The sequence below is a fragment of the Lagenorhynchus albirostris genome, chromosome 4, assembly GCF_949774975.1.
Source record: "Lagenorhynchus albirostris chromosome 4, mLagAlb1.1, whole genome shotgun sequence".
NCBI classification, from domain to species: domain Eukaryota; kingdom Metazoa; phylum Chordata; class Mammalia; order Artiodactyla; family Delphinidae; genus Lagenorhynchus; species Lagenorhynchus albirostris.
In genome coordinates, this window is record NC_083098.1 from 8,018,759 (window position 1) to 8,041,143 (window position 22,385).

The 22,385-nt window shown below is 42.3% G+C and overlaps 1 protein-coding gene across 6 annotated transcripts in view; it reads right to left on the bottom strand.

Moving 5' to 3' along the window:
* Positions 1–22,385, bottom strand: part of ABCG2 (ATP binding cassette subfamily G member 2 (Junior blood group)) — a 124,756-nt gene that overhangs the window by 25,446 nt on the left and 76,925 nt on the right. For 4 of the 6 annotated variants that reach the window (XM_060147551.1, XM_060147552.1, XM_060147554.1 and 1 more), the window contains exons 2-5: positions 13,023–13,244; positions 5,621–5,680; positions 3,207–3,321; positions 2,460–2,612 (exon numbers count right to left, since the gene is read on the bottom strand). In XM_060147551.1, coding sequence (XP_060003534.1) covers positions 2,460–2,612; positions 3,207–3,321; positions 5,621–5,680; positions 13,023–13,225 — 531 coding nt within the window. In that variant the 5' untranslated portion in view covers positions 13,226–13,244. The remainder of the gene's footprint in view (positions 1–2,459; positions 2,613–3,206; positions 3,322–5,620; positions 5,681–13,022; positions 13,245–22,385) is intronic. The other 2 variants (XR_009540218.1, XM_060147550.1) reach the window with 1 other exon arrangement.

Consider the following 22,385-nt stretch of genomic DNA (forward strand, 5'->3'; position numbering starts at 1 on the left):
GTCCTCAGTGCAGCTGGGCAGCCAGGAAAGTTCACTTTCTATCACACCACATTAGCATCTCTTAAATCACCATGAGGTTTACCAAATTGAGCCCTCCCGTACCCTAACTTGCCGCAGAATTCCCGGCTCATTCTTTCAGACAAATTCAGAAGGTAGACTATTCTACAGGGTAACTGGCTGGGCCTTTCAACTAGTCAGTGTCCCTGTGTGGTAGGGGACCAGAAAGGTTTTGGGGGAGAAAGGAGATAGGAAATAATCCTTATATTAAGAGTCTTCAAAGAGATAGTAAGTAAGCGCTGTTCATGCCCTTGACTGGACCCTCTAACAACTGAGCTGTGCCAGACATTCTGGAGGCGACATGGGGAAATGTGAGTGAACACGGCTCCACAGAGCTGAGATTAACACACCGTCAATTCTGTTAGTTGATAACGGTATTGTGGTAATGTAGGTAAATATCTTTTTTTTTAAGACGCATAATCAGTATTCAAGAGTGAAATGTCATGAAATTTACAACTTTCTTTAAAATACTTCAGAGAAAAGAAGCTGAAGTCATTATGGGAAAAGATTAACAACTGGGAAATCTAGGTAAATGTTATTAGTAATTGTGCCATTATATTAAGTATACTACAATCATATCATCACTATGTAACAGAGAAAAACAAACCTGACTCCATATTGAATCTATTCCTTTAGCTCTAACCTTTGTGCTCTGCTGCCCGTGCTTAGTCATGCTGGCTCTGCACCCTTTATGAAAGAATGTTGCCTAGAGCCTGAAATATACAGGATAGCCCATTGTCAAGGCTCTGACCTTTCAAGGTGTACCACTTTTCCATTTACATAGAGATAAAAAGTTACAGGGGAGAGAATAACATTTGTCTTGTTGGACGTTTATGGGAACATTGTGACCAGATCCACATGGACAGCTGCAAGAACAAAGGATTCCAACTGGAAGAAGTCTGCAACAGCAACCAACCAACCAACTCCCTCCCCTTTTAGTATAAAAGAAGCCTGAATTCTAACTTAGGTAAGATGGTTCTTTGGGACAAGAGTCCACCATCCTCTTGGTCTGCTGGCTTTCCAAATAAAGTCGCTATTCCTTGTCCCAACAACTCATCTCTCAATTTACTGATGTCACGCAGCAAGCTGTTCGAGCTTGGACTCCGTAACAACTGAGTAATCAGACTATACTCTCTACATTTGTTATGCTTAAAATTTCATAAAAAGTAAAAAAATTTAAATGAAGTACTTCAATGAATTAGATAAATACATTCTAAGTCAACAACTCCCTTCAGCTTATTTTTCTCTGGAAATCCACGCAAGGAACTTAGGGCGATAACTGCCTGTTGGTAGAGAACTTTTACCTAAGGGTAAAGAATGGTAAATACCTTATTGGGAAGAAAATCAAGCAATAAGCAGAGCTATAACACAAAGGAAAACCCAGTCGCTTACAGGAAGAATTTAGTGGAAACTGGTGGCATCTCAGAGTTATTTTTCCAAACAAACTACAGCAAAATATGTCAGAAAGTATCGTATGAAACAGCAGCCAGCAGGATACCCCCATTCTTTGTTACGTCTACGTAAAGGATATCACGGGGGGACTAGACTAGGGCCATCACAATCTAAAAAGCTCATCTTCACGGAAAGCTTCAGGTGTTTTCCCAGCAAAGCTTTCATACCTAGTCACCGACTGTAAAGTTCACTCGTTCATTTCATTTCTTCTTCCCGATCCTGTATAACCCACAAAGGGAGTTACTTTTCTCTCTTGCCCACGACTTTTATCTCAAAAATCTAAAAGAGCCCAGCACATAACAGTCTATAAGTAAATACTGGCAGAAGAAAGGGGGAGGGACAGTGAGGGAGGGAGGGAGGAAGGGAAGCCAAAAGTGCCAAAAGAAAGGCTCTAGAAAAACAACTTGGATGCCACACAAATTAGAAATAAACCCTAATTTGACTGGCTATAACTCTGGAAGCCAAACTGCAGCAAAGTGAAACATACAGAGCAGGAACCCTTGGATTTTCATCATGTACCAATTCCAGAAATGTACCTCTCAAAGGCAATGGAACAAAGTCCCCTTGAGGAACAGAAGAAGGACAGCTAAAAGGGGAAAAGAAAATAGGAAGAAGGAAAGTTAGCATGAAGACATGGAATGAGACGTGACAAACAATCAGGGTGGGAGAAGACCGAGGGCTGTAATCACACAGAAAGGGCCATGTGTTCTTTGCAAAGAACACTTCCACATACTGGACCACACTGCCACACTTCATTTCCAGGATTCAATCATTTTTAGGTTTTTTAACCTGGTTAACTTCCATCTTCATATTAAGTAAGTAGTCACTTTTCTCATGGTTACAGAAAGCAGCCACTCTTTACTATACATATTATAGAAAACTTCTGAACAAGTTATACTATCCACACAGGTGAGTCCGATTTGCGGGCTATGACACAGTTTCCACATTACCTTGGAATCTGCCACTTTATCCAGACCTAACTCTTGAATGACCATGTTAATCCGTTCATTTTTTTCATGATTTGTCATAGTTGTTGGAAGCCGAAGAGCTGCTGAGAACTGTAAATTTTCTCTCACTGTCAGAGTTCCCATCACGACATCATCCTTAAAGCAAAATGGCGTTTTAACAAGACATAGCAGGTCTTTTCTAATACCCTCACTCTTTGGTATATGTAACTTACCCACAAAAATAACATACCCAAGGAAAGTTCTAGCTAATAATGAATTATACTTGCAATTATACAAGTTACAACTAACTCCATATAACAGCTGCAAAGCCTGATGAAATCATTTTCATTCCCTACCTGTACACCCAAAGAGAACACAGGTAATTGTGATTATTACTAGCAAACATTTCTACACTGCTTGATACAAGGATTTGCCAAAACACTGTTCTAAGCTAGGTGAAGGAGAGAGGTGAAGGTAAAGGAAAAAAGTAGAACAGTAATGTTTTTTAGAAATGATATGATAACAAGAATTGATATCATTGCCCTCACAAGGATCATATTCCAGATTCTCCCTGACTTTTCATTTAATACTGTCCTGAATTTTACGGGAGATCATGAAAAGCTGGTGTGAAGAGAAGTTGTTTCTACGAGTATGTCCCGTAGTCAATTGGAAGCACACTCAACCATTAGCCAAGGCACTTGCCAATACAGAAACAGAAGAAATCTAAAATGCAAATCCACAAATACTTACTTGTACCACGTAACCTGAGTTACATTTAAAATTGGCAGGTCGAGGTGCTCCGTTGATCAAAACATCTCCAGATAACCCATGTGGATCCTTCCTTGCAGCTAAGACATCTAACAACCTATAAAAAGACATATGTTATCGTTATTTATTCCCTCCAACTCAGGCTTTACCTCTCAGCTAATCTGAATCCAAATTCCGCTCAAGTTCGAAAATTAACTGACCAAGAAGTTATATGGTTCAACTAAACATATAGCTATATTTTGAATCTCACCTTCCTTCTTTTTTACTATATGCTGCAATAAAGCCCAAAACCATGAAAGCAAAGCACTGCTGGCTGATCCAGCACAGACTACCCAAAGTGCCCTCCAGGCTGTCTGACCTCTGGCGTTCCAAGGCAGGTAATGTGCTCCTTTGTCTAAGACACAAGCCTTCACTGATGCCTTTGGCTCCATGTCCTGACTTTCAATTGTATCCCCTTCCTTTTCCTCTCCATAGCTCAACTCATAGCTGACAGCTATATGCCAATCACCTTATCATGTCCTCTTAGTAAAGCTGACCTAGTAAGACCTTCCTGGCCCTTAGGACAGAACCCCAAACTAGCACAACTGCACATTATCCACAGCAACTAGAACCAGACAAGACATGCAGAAAATGTTCAAGAAATACCTGCTCACATAAGAGAGATCTTTAAAAGCACACTAAAACTGGAGGTGGGGGGCCTCCCTGGTGGCACAGTGGTTAAGAATCCACCTGCCAATGCAGGGGACAAGGGTTTGAGCCCTGGTCCGGGAAGATCCCACATGCCGTGGAGCAACTAAGCCCGTGCGCCACAGCTACTGAGCCTGCGCTCTAGAGCCCGCGAGCCGCAACTACTGAGCCCGCGAGCCACAACTACTGAAGCCTGCGCGCCTAGAGCCCGTGCTCTGCAACAAAAGAAGCTACCGCGATGAGAAGCCCGCACACTGCCGTGAAGAGTAGCCCCTGCTCGACGCAACTAGAGAAAGCCCGAGCACAGCAACGAAGACCCAACATAGCCAAAAATAAATAAATAAAATTTTAAAAAAAAAGAATAGGTGAAGGAGATTTAAGAGGTACAAACCTCCAGTTATAAAATAAATAAGCCATGGGGATGTAACATACAGCATAAGGAACAGGGCCAATAATACTGTAATAACTTTATATGGGTACAGATGTCTAGACTTATCATGGTGATCATTCATAAGGAATGTAAACGTCAAATGTCAAAAAGGATTAATCTCCAAAATTTACAAGCAGCTCATGCAGCTCAATAACAAAAAAACAAACAACCCAATCCAAAAATGGGCAGAAGACCTAAATAGACATTTCTCCAAAGAAGATATACAGATTGCCAACAAACACATGAAAGAATGCTCAACATCATTAATCATCAGAGAAATGCAAATCAAAACTACAATGAGATACCATCTCACACCAGTCAGAATGGCCATCATCAAAAAATCTAGAAACAATAAATGCTGGAGAGGGTGTGGAGAAAAAGGAACACTCTTGCACTGCTGGTGGGAATGTGAACTGGTACGGCCACTATGGAGAACAGTATGGAGGTTCCTTAAAAAACTAAAAATAGAACTACCATATGACCCAGCAATCCCACTACTGGGCATATACCCTGAGAAAACCAAAATTCAAAAAGAGTCATGTACCAAAATGTTCATTGCAGCTCTATTTACAATAGCCAGGAGATGGAAACAACCTAAGTGTCCACCATCGGATGAATGGATAAAGAAGATGTGGCACGTATATACAATGGAATATTACTCAGCCATAGAAAGAAACGAAATTGAGTTATTTGTAGTGAGGTGGATGGACCTAGAGTCTGTCATACAGAGTGAAGTAAGTCAGAAAGAGAAAGACAAATACTGTATGCTAACACATATATATGGAATTTAAAAAAAAAAAAATGTCATGAAGAACCTAGGGGTAAGACAGGAATAAAGACACAGACCTACTAGAGAACGGACTTGAGGATATGGGGAGGGGGAAGGGTAAGCTGGGATGAAGTGAGAGAGTGGCATGGACATATATACACTACCAAACGTAAAGTAGATAGCTAGTGGGAAGCAGCCGCATAGCACAGGGAGGTCAGCTCGGTGCTTTGTGACCACCTAGAGGGGTGGGATAGGGAGGGTGGGAGGGAGGGAGACGCAAGAGGGAAGAGATATGGGGATACATGTATATGTATAACTGATTCACTTTGTTATAAAGCAGAAACTAACACACCATTGTAAAGCAATTATACTCCAATAAAGATGTAAAAAAAAAAACACTATGTAGTACACCTGAAACTGACATAATACTTATGGCAACCATAATCCAATTTATTAAAAACCACACACTAAAACTACAAAGAAAAAGCTTACTTATACTGTTATACTCACGAAGATTTGCCTCCACCTGTGGGTCCCAGAATGGCATTGAGACCAGGTTTCATGATCCCACTGTAAATACAGAAATATATCAAGTTATTGGACCACTTTACAACCAGTTCTATGAATTTAGGGTTTGCATTTAATACACTCAATGAAGGCTGATAAAATTATAGACGGGGGAAAAACCCCCACAAATCAACCGTTAAAGGAAAAAGAAACCGAAACGTCGATTAACAAACATCTGGCACACAAAGAATGTTAACCACAAGTCAGGACTTATAAGAAAAATGACTTGGGTCCCTCTAAATTCCCCTCCCTTATTCTCCACACTGGTTCCCTGATGTAACTGACTCTGGTGAAGCACCTCTGCTACACTTACTCCTCTTTCACGGTGTAAAGTGCATTAACAAGTTCTGAGTGACACCAGATGACTAGTATCTTCATGTCACCTGACTTGCTACCTCGGTCTACACAGTTAGTAAGTCAATGGACTTCTAGAATCACCAGTAGAAGTGTTCTCACTGTACAAATCTAGTCAGACAAAGAAACAGTATATCTGAAATAGAAATTCAATGGCTGGAATAAAGCACCTCAGGGGGTTAAAAAGAAAATATCACCAAGTCTTACCCCTCACAAAATTCTGAATCAAATTAGAAAAGTAAAACATACACTCTCAAGATATATTGTCTTCTTCCTTGTAAAGTATGAGATAAGTGGACTGGAAAATTCTCCGTTTAGAAGTGGTAGATGCCACTTTCTAAAGGAGACAACCTTTAAGGATATATAGACATGGTGTACACACAGCATGCTTCCAAACAGACTAAGTAGATGTTTGAGGGTGTTGAAAATTCAGATAGAAAGCAGAAGGGCTGGGTTTCCCTGGTGGCGCAGTGGTTGAGAGTCCACCTGCCGATGCAGGGGACACGGGTTCGTGCCCCGGTCCGGGAAGATCCCACATGCCGCGGAGCGGCTGGGCCCGTGAGCCATGGCTGCTGAGCCTGCGTGTCCGGAGCCTGTGCTCCGCAACGGGAGAGGCCACAGCAGTGAGAGGCCCGCGTACCGCAAAAAAAAAAAAAATACAATAAGAAAGCAGAAGGGTAGAAAAAATTAAGGCAGTTTTGACTGTGTTGAGTCTCAAGAAGAAAGCAAATACTTATCCTAACGGTAGCCAGTAGAATGACTAAGGAGGATGGACTGGAGAAAGGAAAATTAAGGGCAAGGCCTCCGCAGTTATGTAGGCGTGATGAAATAGAGGCCTGAAAAGCCCTTTCAAAACCCTGGTGACTAAATCCAATCTCTCTTTGGAACTGGTAGGTAAATCAAAATTTATTCCACAGAGAAAATGGTATCTATTCCAAGTGGATGGTCCAAAGCCAAAGGCTATTCCATTCCCAGATCATGATTTTTCACAGACGCCAATTCTGTGATTACACAATTGTTGTAAGTGATGAACTTTACAAAGTACCCCCGGTGCTTCCATCCAGGAGGACCTCAGCACGTACTGACTCTTGTGTTTGCATCGTCACAACTGTGAAATGGCTGGTGCTAGGGTGACATGTACCTTTTGCTTTGCTCATTAGCTGAAACACTGAACAAAAATAAATGAATTAGGTAAACCAGGAACAAGGTGTAAAACAGAAAAATCTCTTATTCTTTCAGTGACTTTCCCCACAGATGTAAAAAAGACATGCTAATGGCTGGGTGAACTTTCAAGATGCATCTGTCAATAGCTCTTGATGCACTTTCTTTATCAGCAGCTATCTAGTAACAGCTTCTAAAATCACGAGATACAAGCTTGTTATTCACTAAAACTCTGCTGTCAGAAAACCTTTCCAGGTTTTAGAAATATCTCCTCAAATCGAGACCAAGCAATCCGAAATAACTAATCCCAAACTGAATGTAAACGTTCTAAGACAAAGAATTTTACAGGTCCCTCAGTTGGGTTTACTTTGGCACTAAGCCCTAGCATGACAGAAAACGACAGCAGTGTAGAATTACAGCTGCAACAGTTCCAGTTTGGAGCAGCGGTTAATTCTCCCTTCATTCATTAAACGCAGTTATCTCATGTCTACTATGTATAACAAGATTACTCTTCTAGGACATGAGACTGAGCTGAGAATAAAACGAAGTCCTAGCCCTTGTGGAATTTACATTCAAGACCAGGGATCAGTAAACTACAGCTGGTCACCCGTCTTCTGTTTTCATAAACAAAGTGTTACTGGAACAGAGCTATACTCCTTCATTTGCGTTATTGTCTGCGGCTGCTTTCATGCTACAACGACAGGGATGAGTAGTTGTAACACAGATGGATGGCCCATAAAGCTGAAGATATCTACCATCAGGCCAGGCCCTTCACAGAAAAAGCAGTCGATGGTCTACAATTCCCTTGTCTTCCCACCCTACCCCCCGTCCTACTATCATCCCTCAAAACCGATTTCCCACCCTTATATACTGCTTTATAGCATTTACACGCAGCAAAGTCCCCCTCGCTAGACTGTAAAACCCTGCCAACAAGAGTTATGTCATCTTGTGTTAAGCCTCCACCCAAAAGTATGTAGCACAGTGGTCTACAAGGGAAGACCCCTGAATACTGGACACACGAAGTGAAACCTAGCTAAACGAGTCACATCACATGTATTACTTTTTTAGTGGATAATGGTTCATCCTTTGGTCTCGGTTTATAAAGGAGCAGTCAATGCCATTCCCAATGCTTGGAACATGGCCTCTCCCTACCCTACCCTACTGTCCCCTACACACACACACACACACACACACACACACACTCGTGCACACAATCTTCACCTTCTCTCTCCCCACACCCCTGAATCTCTGATTTAGGGTTAGGGATGTCCACTGTGTCTCCTAACCCTTCTATCACAGTAGAATGACACAGTGAGGTACTCTAGTTGTCTGAATCCCCCATTAGACTCGAAGGTTTCTCAGGACAGAGGACATATCTGTGTCACTAGCATCTTGCACAAGGTCGAGCACCCCATAGGCACTGGACAATTGTTGAATAAGTGAGTCTCAACATTTCCATAAATGACAATTACTTATAGGAAAACCAAAAGAAATGTTTTCAGTAAAAACAAATGTTAAGAAGTAGGAAAAGTGTATGGAAAATAGGTACAGTCTGACTAGAAAGAAAACTTAGTGACATTCCCTACTCGTTATTTTACGTTCAAATACGTCCATCATTTCTATTAGACTTCCGCTTCCCTTCTTAGTGCGAAGGTGATGAAAGTGGGTAGAGGTGCAGCAATGCCAGCACCCAAGAACACAGGCTGCAAAGGGAGGTAGGAGGAGGAGAGGAAACAGGTGGAAGGGCAGGAGACTGCGTATACTGAGGAATAAGAAGACTGACTGAGCAAACCAATGAGTACATTAAAGACAACGAGAACCAGGTTCTTTACTTTTTGAGAAGATGTTTTACAAACATGGAAATGTGGAAAGAACCTTGGAGTGTTAGATATAAATTGGAGGATGTATTAATGAGAAGTCATGGGTTTTCATCTACATACACAGATACAGAAAGTTTTAGATATGTGTATAAGCACACATGTGCGTATATTGAAACATACATATAGTCAGTCCCTACCTAGGTCTGTCCACCGAGAAAGCCTAGAAGCTATAAGATCCTAATAGCAACAAACATTCCCAACACCCAGATCTTGGTTTGTAAATACCATCCTCCACACAAAGGAACATCAGCTGATTCCAGGTCTGACGCAGGGTGAGTACACAGTGAGTCCGAAAATTCTTGCTGTGCCGACAAAATATTCAAAGAATGAGAGTATGTGTCAAAAGAATGAGTTAAAACACAAAACAAAATACAGAACTTACCTTGAAAGTCTCCCACTGACCAAGTCAGGAACAAGAGAAAGATCAAGATGAATAATGACAGGACTTCCCTGGTGGCGCAGTGGTTAAGAATCCTCCTGTCAATGCACGGGACACGGGTTCGAGCCCTGGTCCGGGAAGATCCCACATGCCGCGGAGCAACCAAGCCCGTGCGCCACAACTCCTGAGCCTGCGCTCTAGAGCCCACGAGCCACAACTACTGAAGCCCGCGTGCCTAGAGCCCGTGCTCCACAACAAGGGAAGCCACCGCAATGAGAATCCCATGCACTGCGACGAAGAGTAGCCCCCACTCGCCACAACTAGAGAAAGCCTGTGTGCGGTAATGAAGACCCAACGCAGCCAAAAATAAATAAATAAAATAAAATAAGTTTAAGAAAAAAAGATAAATAATGACAGTAATCCACTACTGTTGAAGGCTATTGAATAAAATACAAATCCATGGGTCTAAACTGATATAAATAAATGAACACAGAGATGATGAATAAAGTTTTTCCTTTTATTAGCACGCAAACTAATACATATAGAAGAGATGGATGAAAACAGAAAATCACCTTCTGGTAAATAGTGAACAACTAACTACCAGATCAGATTGTTCCTGCTGATTCAGGCAGGGCTCATCCATGGCAGCTCAAGCTGGTCAGTTGAAGTTTAATGAGAAATGGGATTTCGGAATAATGTCATAGTATCTCTCCTCTCAATGTTTATCACTTACAAAGGGGAAAATGGTGACATTATGGCAAAGAAGCCTGGTAGACACCAACACGACCAGGTGACCGAGATTAGGGGGTGGGACAGAAATAAACCAGCTTGGATGAGACTGCAGAGACACCATGGGACGATCAGCCAGCTCTGTGCAGAGCATGGCCGACCAAGGGCTCACAGGACCCACCACCGCACTCATCACGAAGCTACGCTTCCCCGGAGCTGCTCCCAGACAATGACTGAGTGGCTATGTGAGAGAGGGTCCCTATTTCTAGACAATATGCACTGGAGGAGTCAGGAATACTGGAGCACCGTACGGACAGCTGGCTCTCACCTGGTTCAGAAAAACGTTGACGACAATGGGTATATGAAGCAACAGAGTGATGAACAAATGCAGTGAAATGTTGACAGGTGAATGGGTTAGGTTCCTGCGAGGCTTACATCTGAAATTATCTCACGATAAATTATTAATTAAAAAAATCCCCAAAGCGTATAATGAGTTTCCCTGAAGAGGTCAAGATATCCACACATCTACTGGCATGGATCGTTTTTTCTATAAATCTTTAGCTTTGGTGAGAAAAAGTTCAACTGCTGGGTATGGAGACAAACGAAGCATAACAGGAAGTTTTTAGAAGGGAGCAAAACCTCGCCTTTATGAATTCTCATAGTCAGATTTTGTTCTAGCTTCTTCCCCCATAGAGGGAAATGAGATGCTACATTCATTCTACAAATGAGATTATAAAATGTCCAAAGGAAAAACAAAAATCAAGATTCTCATCAGCTTTTCTGGAATACAGTTACTATTTTTTAAAAATAATTAACAATTTATGAGCATTTGTTTGTTTGTTTGTTTTTGGCCACACTGCTTATCATGCAGGATCTTAATTCCCCGACCAGGGACCAAACCCGAAACCCCTGCGGTGGAAGCACAGAGTCTTGTCCACTGGACCACCAGGGAAACCCCACAGTTATTATTTTGAATGCTGATGGTGTTATCAAACATGAATCAAAAAGAAGACAGGGCTTCCCTGGTGGCGCAGTGGTTAAGAATCCGCCTGCCAATGCAAGGGACACGGGTTCGAGTCCTGGTCTGGGAAGATCCCACATGCTGCGGAGCAACTAAGCCCGTGAGCCATAACTATTGAGCCTGCACTCTAGAGCCCATGCGTCACAACTACTGAGCCTGTTCTCTAGAGCCCGTGAGCCACAACTACTGAAGCCCGTGTGCCTAGAGCCCATGCTCCACAACAAGAGAAGCCACCGCGGTGAGCAGCCCGCACACCATAACAAAGAGTAGCCCCCGCGCAGCAATGAAGACCCAACACAGCCAAAAATTAATTAATTAATTAATTAATTTAAAAAAAAAAGACAAATGAGAGCACCCTTTTCCCCATCCCAGAAACTCTACTTAGTTGAAGCCCGCAGATGGGGGAAAAGACAAGAAACATTACTGCCTAAATAAGAAATGTGAGTAAGCAAGAAAAATGACCCCTGGTATCCTTTTAACTGCAAAATTTGAAAGGATTACAAGATTTTACTGAGTTTTTATGAACCTAGGAATGCATGTAAGGGTGAACTCATCTGTTGCTGAAACACACAACACTGAACCATAAAAACATTACAAAGCCTTCAGCAGATGACACTGTTACTGTATCAAGTTACTAATTACTAGCTTTAAAACATAAGCAAGGTAAACGAACCCTCGAGCAGCACATATTTTAAATTTATTCAAGCTGCACATACTCAAATCGCCTGTTACCTTCCACTTATCAGCACAAAATCTGAAGTGACCAGCATTTTTCTTGATTAGTACGCTCCACAAAAAACCTGTCAGCTTTTCAGAAAGGTCAGTTGACTCCAGTCTAGGCATGTGGCAAAAGATAAAAGCTTTTCATCTACCATTCCTCTCCTTATTCTCATACTCAGGGTTTCTTTACGCAAGAAAGCACCAAGGAAGCAGGCGTGACAGTCTGTTACTGCATGGAGAAAATACTATCTAGTTCTGCACAGCACCTGGCTTCCAGCAACCCAGTCTCAGATCCCCATTGTTTCTTCCCCACCCACATCCAAAAATGTTCTCCCCTATTTGTCATCTCCCAGCCCTCTGGAAGCAGCTGGCTGCCAGTAACAGAAAAGACCACAGTCCCATATAATGCATCCAGATGATATGAGAAATGGCTGATTCCATATAGGTTTGTAGCCACACCTGGCCAAAGGGCTCTTATAAAACCACTCCTCCAGGCTTGGAAAGCCGAAAAAGTTGCTTCCTTTGTCTAGGAAGAATTATTTCCCCAATTAAACAAAAAAAATTAACAAAACACATAGGCCACGCTACCTAAGCAAACCTAGATTCACCCTCTACTCCACAGAGAGGTAGAATCCAGCTCAATTCTCTGGAAATCAGAAAAACATGAAAACCCTAAAGGCTATAATATAGGAAAGAGAGATACCTGGGACCCAGTAGATTCTATCTGAATGCCCATTTCTCTCCCCACTCTACAGCCCACTCCACCACCATGTGATGAATTAGTTACTGGATGAGGAGAATAAAAATCATAGTTTTATGTTGACTTGGATTCTAAAATATGAATAAGTGTATTAATTTGGATCCTAAATTCTCTTATCACTTTGGACTTCAACAGCATAACTTAAGCTAAGCTATAGTTGTCTTACATTTACATACACCTAACATGTGATCCAACTGTTTCACTGCTAGTTTAGCCAAATGAAATGAAAGCATGTGTCCGTATATCTGTATAGACTTGTACACCTTTATCTGCAATAAGCAAAACCTGCCAGGTTCACTGCATGTCAATGAACCTATTTAAATAAAAGTTCATGCACATACTTGATATTCTTTAGTATTTCTTTCTCAACTGTTTTCCGACGAAGTAGAAAGCCACTCTTCACTGTTACTCGATAGCAGATGTTATGAAAACTTAACACAGCTCCTCCAGTAAACGTCTTCAGGTCATTGGAGGTTGTCTCCGGGATGCAATTGGTGTTTCTTTTGGACATTGGGACAGAAACTTGGTAACTCCTGGAAGACATCTGGAGTGTTTCTGCCTCTCTGGAGAGGGAAAAGCAACAGTAAGTTGACAGTAAATGAGACGGTAAACAGTAGTTAAGAGTACACATAAAACAATTCGGTTTTGGTACAAACTTCCAGTTATAAAATAAGTTAAGTCCTGAGGATATAATCTGCAGCATGGTGACTCTAGCTAATAATACCGTACTGTATATCTGAAAGTTGCTAAGAGAGATCTTAAAAGTTCTCATCATAAGAAGACAAAATTTGTGACTTTGGTGTGTGATGGACATTCAGTAGACTTACTGTGGTGATCATTTCACAGTATATACAAATTTTAAGTCATTACGTTGTATGCCTGAAACTAATATAATATTATGTATCAATTATAGCTCAATTTAAATTTTAAATAGACACCAAAAAAATTTTAATGTGAAATGCCTCATTGGTCATTTTTATATTGATTACATGTTTAAGTAAAAATATTTTGCATATATTGGATTCGATGAAATATATTTTTAAAAATTTTAAACAAGTCCATTGTAAACCTCAATGCAATAAATAGCTCCATTTCCAATAAATAAGCCACATCACAGCAATAGGAACAACCTTGAAACCTATATTAGGGAGGCAGACACAACTCTGAATACATACACTCCAATTAGGTGTCAATTAAACATCTAATAAGTAAATAGGGAGAGTATGAACATTTCTCAAAACTCACGAAGCAGAAAAAAGATGAATGGGAGTTAGATCTCACTTGCAAAGTGTATTACGATACGACTCAAGATCATGTGGGACAGACCACATGATCACCATCACCCCGTTTTTGTTTGAGTCTATGACACAGTTATTACAAAAAGGGGGTTGGCCAGGCAGTCAGGGATAAGAGAGATTTATTTGAATTTAAAGCTCCAGACTTGGGCAAGATGGGAATAAAGATGCAGACCTACTAGAGAATGGACTTAAGGATATGGGGAGTGGGGAAGGGGAAGCTGGGACAAAGTGAGAGTGGCATGGACATATATACACTACCAAGCATAAAATAGATAGCTAGTGGGAAGCAGCCGCATAGCACAGGGAGGTCAGCTCGGTGCTTTGTGACCACCTAGAGGGGTGGGATAGGGAGGGTGGGAGGGAGACGCAAGAGAGAGGGGATATAGTGATACAGGTATGTGTATAGCTGATTCACTTTGTTATAAAGCAGAAGCTAATACACCATTGTAAAGCAATTATACTCCAATAAAGATGTTAAAAATAAATAAATAAAAGCAAGCTCCAGACTTCAGGCGGCCTCGGGGCCGGGCTCCGGGTCCGGTGGGTCAGCACCAGCTGATGCCCGGTGGGCGCCGCCGCCTGGACCTGTTGGGTGAGCGCCGGAAACAGTGGGCCCTGTCAGGCCAGAACGCTTCACCTCTTGGTATTTCCCGCAATCGCCACGTGAAGCACCTGTTGATGCAAAGCTGTCTACACAGTGGGTCTGGCCCTGGTAATCGGCCTCCTTCATGAGTTCCCGCCTGTGTTAGGCGCTGCGTTGGGCAGCTGGTTAAAACGGTGAAGAGCGGGGTTCCCAGTCCCCGGAGCTGGCCTTCTGCAGAGGCAAGACTTTTCCAACGCCAGCTGCAGTCCACGAGCGTGGAGAACGTGTGGGCTTTAGGGATGCTTGCAGCGAGTTCAAGTTGCGGCTTTCCCACTGGTCGCTAGTGACCACAGACACGTTCGTTTAACCTCTGAAAGCGTTACCTTATCCGTGAAAAGGAGATTGACAGTTGTTTGTGCTCTAGGATTGTGTGATTTACAGGAGAGGACCTGTGTAAAGTACATGGTACACTTCTGGCATGCCGTGGATGTGCTGTGTTGGGGGTTTTCGTCTGCCTTCCTGGGCATCAAAACAAGTGCAGTCGAACCGGTACAAGAAGATGGTCCTTCCTTCCCATTAGATTAGTGATTTTTATCTTTATCAAGGTGTTGAAATGCTCTTGGAAGGTATAAAATTTGCTGCCAGTTTCAGTCTATGACTTGGTTTAGCCTGTTTACTGAATCTTCCTAAAATATAGATGTGCTCCGAAATCAACTCACCGTCCCTGTTATACTCTGTGGAGCACTTGATGCTGTGCCCTGGACCTCACTCAGTGCCGGGCAGGGTCCTGAGAACTTACTAACCTCGTTCCTGTGTCCGTGCTGTGAGACACAGCACATACTGTCATCCCTTCAGGCCTGATGAAGAAATCAGGCCAAGGAGGGGAGAGAACACGACCAGGGTCACACAGGTGATGGCGGTTACAGCTGACATCTGTTAAATGCTTTCTGTGTGCCAGGCACTGTTAAAATGGTTTTGTTAAACGTGTATCATTTAATCCTTGCTACTCTGTGAGTTAGGTTTCATGGTAGTGACCGAGCTGCAATTTGAACCCGTATCGTTCTATTTTTGTTTTTTCTAAAATATTAAAAATTGAAGAAAAATTGCATTCTAAAACATTTTTAGTGTCATATATGTGGAATGTCGCGGGGAATGTGCAAGTGATACCTGTGATGACAGGTGTCATGATGATATGAAACATCAACGAAAACCAAGATTTTGTTTATGAAGGAAGTATTTGTATTCAATACCCCCAGGTCATGTTTTTAGTTATCAGTGGGAACTGTTCTTTGGGTTTCAGGGCCTGTTTGGAGTTCCTAAGCTCAGCGCCCCAGAAGGATTCCGTGCCGCCCAGGAGAAGGCCTTGAGGAAAACAGAGCAGCTGGTGGGCCACGTGTGCTCCGCGCCACCGGGGCCCCAGACCGTGCTCATCTTCGATGAGCTCTCGGACTCCTTGTGCAGGGTGGCCGACTTGGTAAGACGCCGGGCATGGGCCACAGACCACCTCTCACTTTTGCAAGTTAAGCTCAGTTTATTAGGTTCAGTATTGGACTGTACGGTTAGGAATGTCTGAACTGTTTGAGAGGTCTTGGGTGTAATGTTATAGTGAAGCGGGCTGTTGAATGGGAAGAATGTACAGGAAAAGTCAGATTTAGTACTCATACTTTAATCCGTATATTTAATAAAATAGATATGTAATATGTAATGAAAGAATGATTACGCACATGGCTAAGATTCTTCATGTGACAAAGGTTCTTCATTTATGAAAATATCTACCAAAATTCTAATAGAACATTTACCTGTACATTTACAATAAAATTAATTGCATAAAAAAAAAAGCTCCAGACTTTTATGCTCCTTCAATCAACTAGGAAGATAAACTCCAAACTTCTTTGGAATGACAAAATCATTCCCTTAATGAGCAAACGCACTTAAATTCTAGGAAGGTTTTGAATTATGTACAAAAATAATGGAGAAAATCAAACCAGTAGTTAAGCAGTTAAAGAATTTAAAACAAAAAGTGAGGATTAAATGTATAAATGAAGTTGAAAATATTTCATTAAACCAATTTAAAAAGGCCCCTTTAAAGGATTTAGAGTAAGACCTTAAAGTGAACTTAACAGCTTGTGAAACAGGTTTGAAATGTGAAACTTCCATAAAACTAGTTTTAATTTTTAAAAATCAAAACAATCCATGAAGAACCTTCTCTCTGGCTATGGTAGAGTAGCTGGTCCAAACCAATCATTCTCCTAAGAACAACTGTAGAAGTAGACAAAATATAAGATGCAGCTCTTTGAAGAGCGCTCTTTAATGAGAGCAAGCAAGGCAGCCAGGACTGGAGCTGCCAAGTTCCTGGAAAGGAGGGAGGCTGAAGGCACAGCCAGCACTCTGTGCCCTTTTCCCCTTGAGGCAAAGTGCACATACGTGGGGCGAAACTCAGGAAAACCAGGCAGACGGAAGCTGCTAGAGGCCAGAAAGCTGAACAAATATTTAGGTAGCCTCTCAGTGTTAGGGAGACCAAGTTTGGAGCTGTGAGCCTACCCGTTGAAAACCTGAAGTTTTTGAGATCCCACTAGGCCTATGACCTGGAAATATGGGCAACCCAGAAATAGACCAGCTTCAACTCAACCAAAGTGATCCACTCATACTTTGCTATAAGAAACTTAAATCACTCTGAAACTTATTATCATCCAAATTTTCAATCAAAAATTACCAAGCATGCCAGCAAATAAGACCTAATGTTCCAAAAGAAGAAAATAGAAATAGACCCATAGATATTGCAGATTGGAGTCATCAGACATCTGCGTTAAAATAACTGAGGGATACGTCTAAGAAAATAAATGAAAAGATAAACTACCACCAAAGAACCAGAATGTGTATTTTTTTAAAAAAATCAATAGATGAGTTTATTAGCAGTTTAGACACAGATTAGGAAAGAGTTAGGGAGCTGGTAGGCTGGTATGTAGAAAACATACAGATTGAAGAGTGTATGAAAATTCCACGTATCACCGTGGAAAAGAAAACAAAAACAAAAAACCTCCAGACTGAAAAAGTAGGCTTTTTTACTACATAAAAGAGGTATCAAGCCACAGACTGAAAAAGCTCTAGGAACACCAAAGCAGGATACGTACAAGAAAACCATGCCTGAGAATATCATCGTAGAACTGCCCCCACACCAAAATAATCTGTAATGGTTCCTGTACCCCCAAACTGCTCTATTGTTGTCACACTTAAAACACTATTCAATCTTGGAAACTGCAAAAGTAGGAAACCACTTAGAGACTGGTCCCAGGAAATTAGAAGAGCTTGGTTTTAATCTGTGAACACAATGAATGGTAATAATCAGCTAAAATCCTACTCTCTTAAAGCAGTGAAAGAGAAGACTCAAGGTCCAAGTAATCTAGAGACCTTACCTCTTGACTCTATGGACTTCTTCAGCCAGCCCCCAGGCCTTCAAAAGCCAAACTATGCCAGTCTGATATGAGCAATTGCTTCTCCGGCCTCCATCCCCATTTGATGTTCAGCCACCGAAGACACCTTCTAACCCTCTCCCGAGGCTCATTAAGAGAATCAAATAACGTACCACTTGAATGTAAATAGGTCACTGGCTCAAGATAGACATTCATACAAAATTTTTGTGAGATCTTCTGCTAATAAAAGGCACCAACTGGAACTAAAGTACCCAAGAAAGATTATCCATGCCTGTCCATCTATCCATCCATCCAAGATAGAGGGCTAAAGCTTATAAATGCAATCACAGGGCTTCCCTGGTGGCGCAGTGGTTGAGAATCTGCCTGCTAATGCAGGGGACACGGGTTCGAGTCCTAGTCTGGGAGGATCCCACATGCCGCGGAGCAACTAGGCCCGTGAGCCACAACTACTGAGCCTGCGCGTCTGGAGCCTGTGCTCCGCAACAAGAGAGGCCGCCATAGTGAGAGGCCCGCGCACCGCGATGAAGAGTGGCCCCCGCTTGCCACAACTAGAGAAAGCCCTCGCACGGAAACGAAGACGCAACACAGCAAAAATAAATAAATTAATTAAAAAAAAAATACAATCACAATTTTAGAAGTGTGTGCATACCGAGTTTGCCTTCACTGTGCTGGGCTTAAGTGTGTGATTCACACTGCTAGGAGGTGCTGGATTCCTCACTAGGATTCTAATCATCTTCCTCAGGAAGACAACAGGGTCTTAGTTTTTCATGTGTCACAACTCAAGAGATTAGCAGGCATAACTAAGGTACACCACCCAGCTGAAGCACATTATACCAAAAAACGAACTTATTTCTAACACCAATATGGAACAATATATTACTCTATGATGAAACAAGAAAGTTACAGTAATGATTACAAAATTTAAAAAATACAATGTCTCAGGGCTTCCCTGGCGGCGCAGTGGTTAAGAATCCACCTGCCAACGCAGGGGACACAGTTCGAGCCCCGCTCCGGGAAGATCCCACATGCCGCGGAGCAATTAAGCCCGTGCGCCACAGCTACTGAGCCTGCGCTCTAAGAGCCCGCGAGCCACAACTACTGAGCCTGCGTGCCACAACTACTGAAGCCCGTGCACCGCAACGAAGAGCAGCCCCCGCTCGCCGCAACTAGAGAAAGCCTGCGCGCAGTGACGAAGACGCAAGGCAGCCAAAAATTAATTAATTAAATCTATAAAACAGACAAACAAAAAAGACCCCACCACTCTGGCTGCTGTGTGCCAAGTGTGGAAGCAAGGCTCAGTCAGGAGGCTCCTGCAGAAAACCAGGTGAGACACGCTTGGACAAAGGGATGGGCCTGGGTAATGACAGAGGGGACCTCAAAAGTTCCAGAGCTCTGTTCCCACGCAGTAAGGTTTAGATGCCTGTGAGACATCCGAGAGAGAGACAGATCTTTGGTTAAAAACTGAGAAGCATAAACAAGACGCTCGTGGATGACAGACCACAAAGCCTTCTTGGGGGTCTTCAGCAGTCAATAATGTATTGCTCTCTGATTTTTAAAACATGCTCCAGACCCACATTTGATTAACTGTGAACTGCTTTTCAAGAGGCGTCAAGGGATTTACACTGTCATACACAACTGTAAGGTTTAGGATTTTGGCAGGTGCAGTAAGTGTCAAAATCCATGAGAAGATCCGTTGTCCCTAGCTTACCAGCCCCTTGGCCTTCTCTCCTGGAAGGACGGTGCCTCCCTACTAGCTCAGCCATACATGCTGCCCACCTTGGCACTGTGAATCAAGACGGTGTCTTCTCACCCACTTAACTCTCCCATCTTTTATCCATCTATCTTTCCAGCCCACTCCCTCTACTTATCAGAGGACAGCTCCCCTAGGACTCCCACAGTTCCTACCTAAGTTAACCTTCTACTTATGCTCTGCTTTTCATTCCCTGTTGCTTACTCAAGGACACCTACCCAGGTATCTTCCACCACCCCTCACTTTTTCTCCCCTGCATCAATTTTTCCTTCTCTCCTGATTATAAAATTCTGTAATTCTTCTCCCTTCTCCCCCTCCCCTTCTATGAAGATGGTATATAAGCCCCAAATTCTAACAGTCCCTTGGTGTCACTTTCTTTTTCTTTAAAAAACAAAAAAAACAAACTCCCACAGCTCCTGTCCATCCGTTACCCTCTCCCTCCTAAGTCCCTCTTAAAACCACTCCAATCAGGCTTCCATCCCACCTCACCCTCACACCAAAACCACTGCTGACAATATTAGGTAACTGCCAAAGTGACATATCCAATGACTTTTCTGATTAAAATGTAATTCACCGACCATAAAATTCACCCTTTGAAAGTATGGCTAATTACGTGATTTTGAATGTATTAATGATCAATTCTTAGTCAAACCACCAGCAACACTGAAAGCTGAATATTCTCTCCTGGAAACATTTTCTTCACTTTGATTTCAGGACAAGATCAGGAAGCTCGGTTTAGGACATATGCTTTTGAGACATTCAAGCAGAGATACAGTGGACGGTTGGATGCTGACAGGAGAGGACCTAGAGATACACACCAAGTGGTATGAAGACCCTGAAACTGAATCAGAAGGGGAGTGGCTGTTGAAACACCACTGTGGCATAAAAGTTATTTTGAGCTGAAGGCATTTGAGTTCCTGAAATCCCTTATCTGCCTAGAAGCAGAGCACGCCCTCACGCAAATTGTCATAAGTCCTCTCCCCAGAAGCAACCAGGGAAAACTGACTCTTACCACCTGAGACAAAGAGAAATCTGTACCACACCTAAACAGACCTGTCAAAAACTTATCTATTTCCCATCGATTCTCCTAAAGGCCCAGTTATCTTTCCTGAAAGTCATTTGTGTTCCCATAAGTGCCCTTCTCCCCCTCTCCTTCTATGAAGATGGCATTTAAGCTCAAATTCTAACCACTCCTTTGAGTTACATTTTTCTGTGAACTCCCTTTCCACATGATTGAATCTAACCTGCCTTTCTCTCTCGTTAATCTGTCTTTTGTTGGTTTAATTTGCAGGTCCCCAACAACAGAACCTAAAAGCGTAGAGGAAAAGTTTTTCCTCCCCTCCTCTGCACCTAAGAGAGGAACGCCAAGGACTCCAAGGACTAAGTCCTAAGGATATGTTTACAATAGTGGCGATTAGGAAGCACCAGCCGAGAGGTACATAATTTGACAAAGTTAAAAATTACCAACTCCCTGGAATGCCCTGGCAGTCCTCGGTTAGGACTCTGTGCTTCCACTGCAGGGGGCTCGGGTGTGATCCCTGGTTGGGGAACTAAGATCCCGCATGCCGTGCAGTGCAGCCAAAAAAAAAAAAAAAAAAAAAAAAATTACCCACTCCATTTATTCTCACAAATTACACAACAAATCACTGATTTTATAGATGATAATCTGGTTCTTGATGTGTAAAAATGCTATAAATAAGGCCCAAGGAAGTGATTCTCTTGTGTTCAAGATAATTGGAGGTCAGATGGAAAAGCACCTATGCCTCTTTCCACATTCTATAGTAATATGCACAGGGAAAATGAAATAGTGCTGTCCCCTGGACACACGTGGCTACTGCTACTCAGCACTTGAAATGTAGCTGGTGAATGTTCTATGTTATTTAACTTATTCACTTAAATTTAAATAGCCACAAGTGGCTAACAGTTACCATACCGGACAACACAGGTCTAGACTGTTTACTTCTTAAAAATGTATTTCCTCATTCTTGGGTTACTTGATAAATCACCAGTTTTATAACCCCATAAAAGATACATACACTTGAACACTGAGGTCACCCCACCCACTCTCATATCCATCCTGCATCAAAGAAAAGAAGACTAGAAAAAGATGCCTATACTTGCTATATGCTGTTATTAAATAAATTCATTCCTGAGTTTTAAAACAGCACAAAACTGTACTGTTTTTATTTCAAAAACAGGAGAGTGCTATATATTTCAGGTTGAGGATAACAAGTCTATAAAATGATTAAGTATACAATGGCTGAAAAAAGGCAATGCTTATTTTAGAGCTGTCTTCTGAACAACTGCTAAATTGAATTACATCACTTGCCTCAAGCGAAAACAAATGAGGTGAATCCCTAAGGAATTAAATCTGATCCCCAAACAGAATTCACATTTTACCAAAACATTTTTGACCATGTTTCTGCAGAAAGGGGGACCCCTTCCGGGGCCCGAGAGTGGGCTCTGCTCTAACACTCGGAAATGAATCGTCCAAAGAGACACACATGCTGACAAGACTTTATTAGGGGTGCCAGGTGGAGAGCGGCAGGGTAAGGGACCCCAGGAGAACTGCTCTGCCACGTGGCTCACGGTCTCACAGGCTTCATGGGAACGGGGGTAGTTTCTGGGTTGTCTCTGGCCCA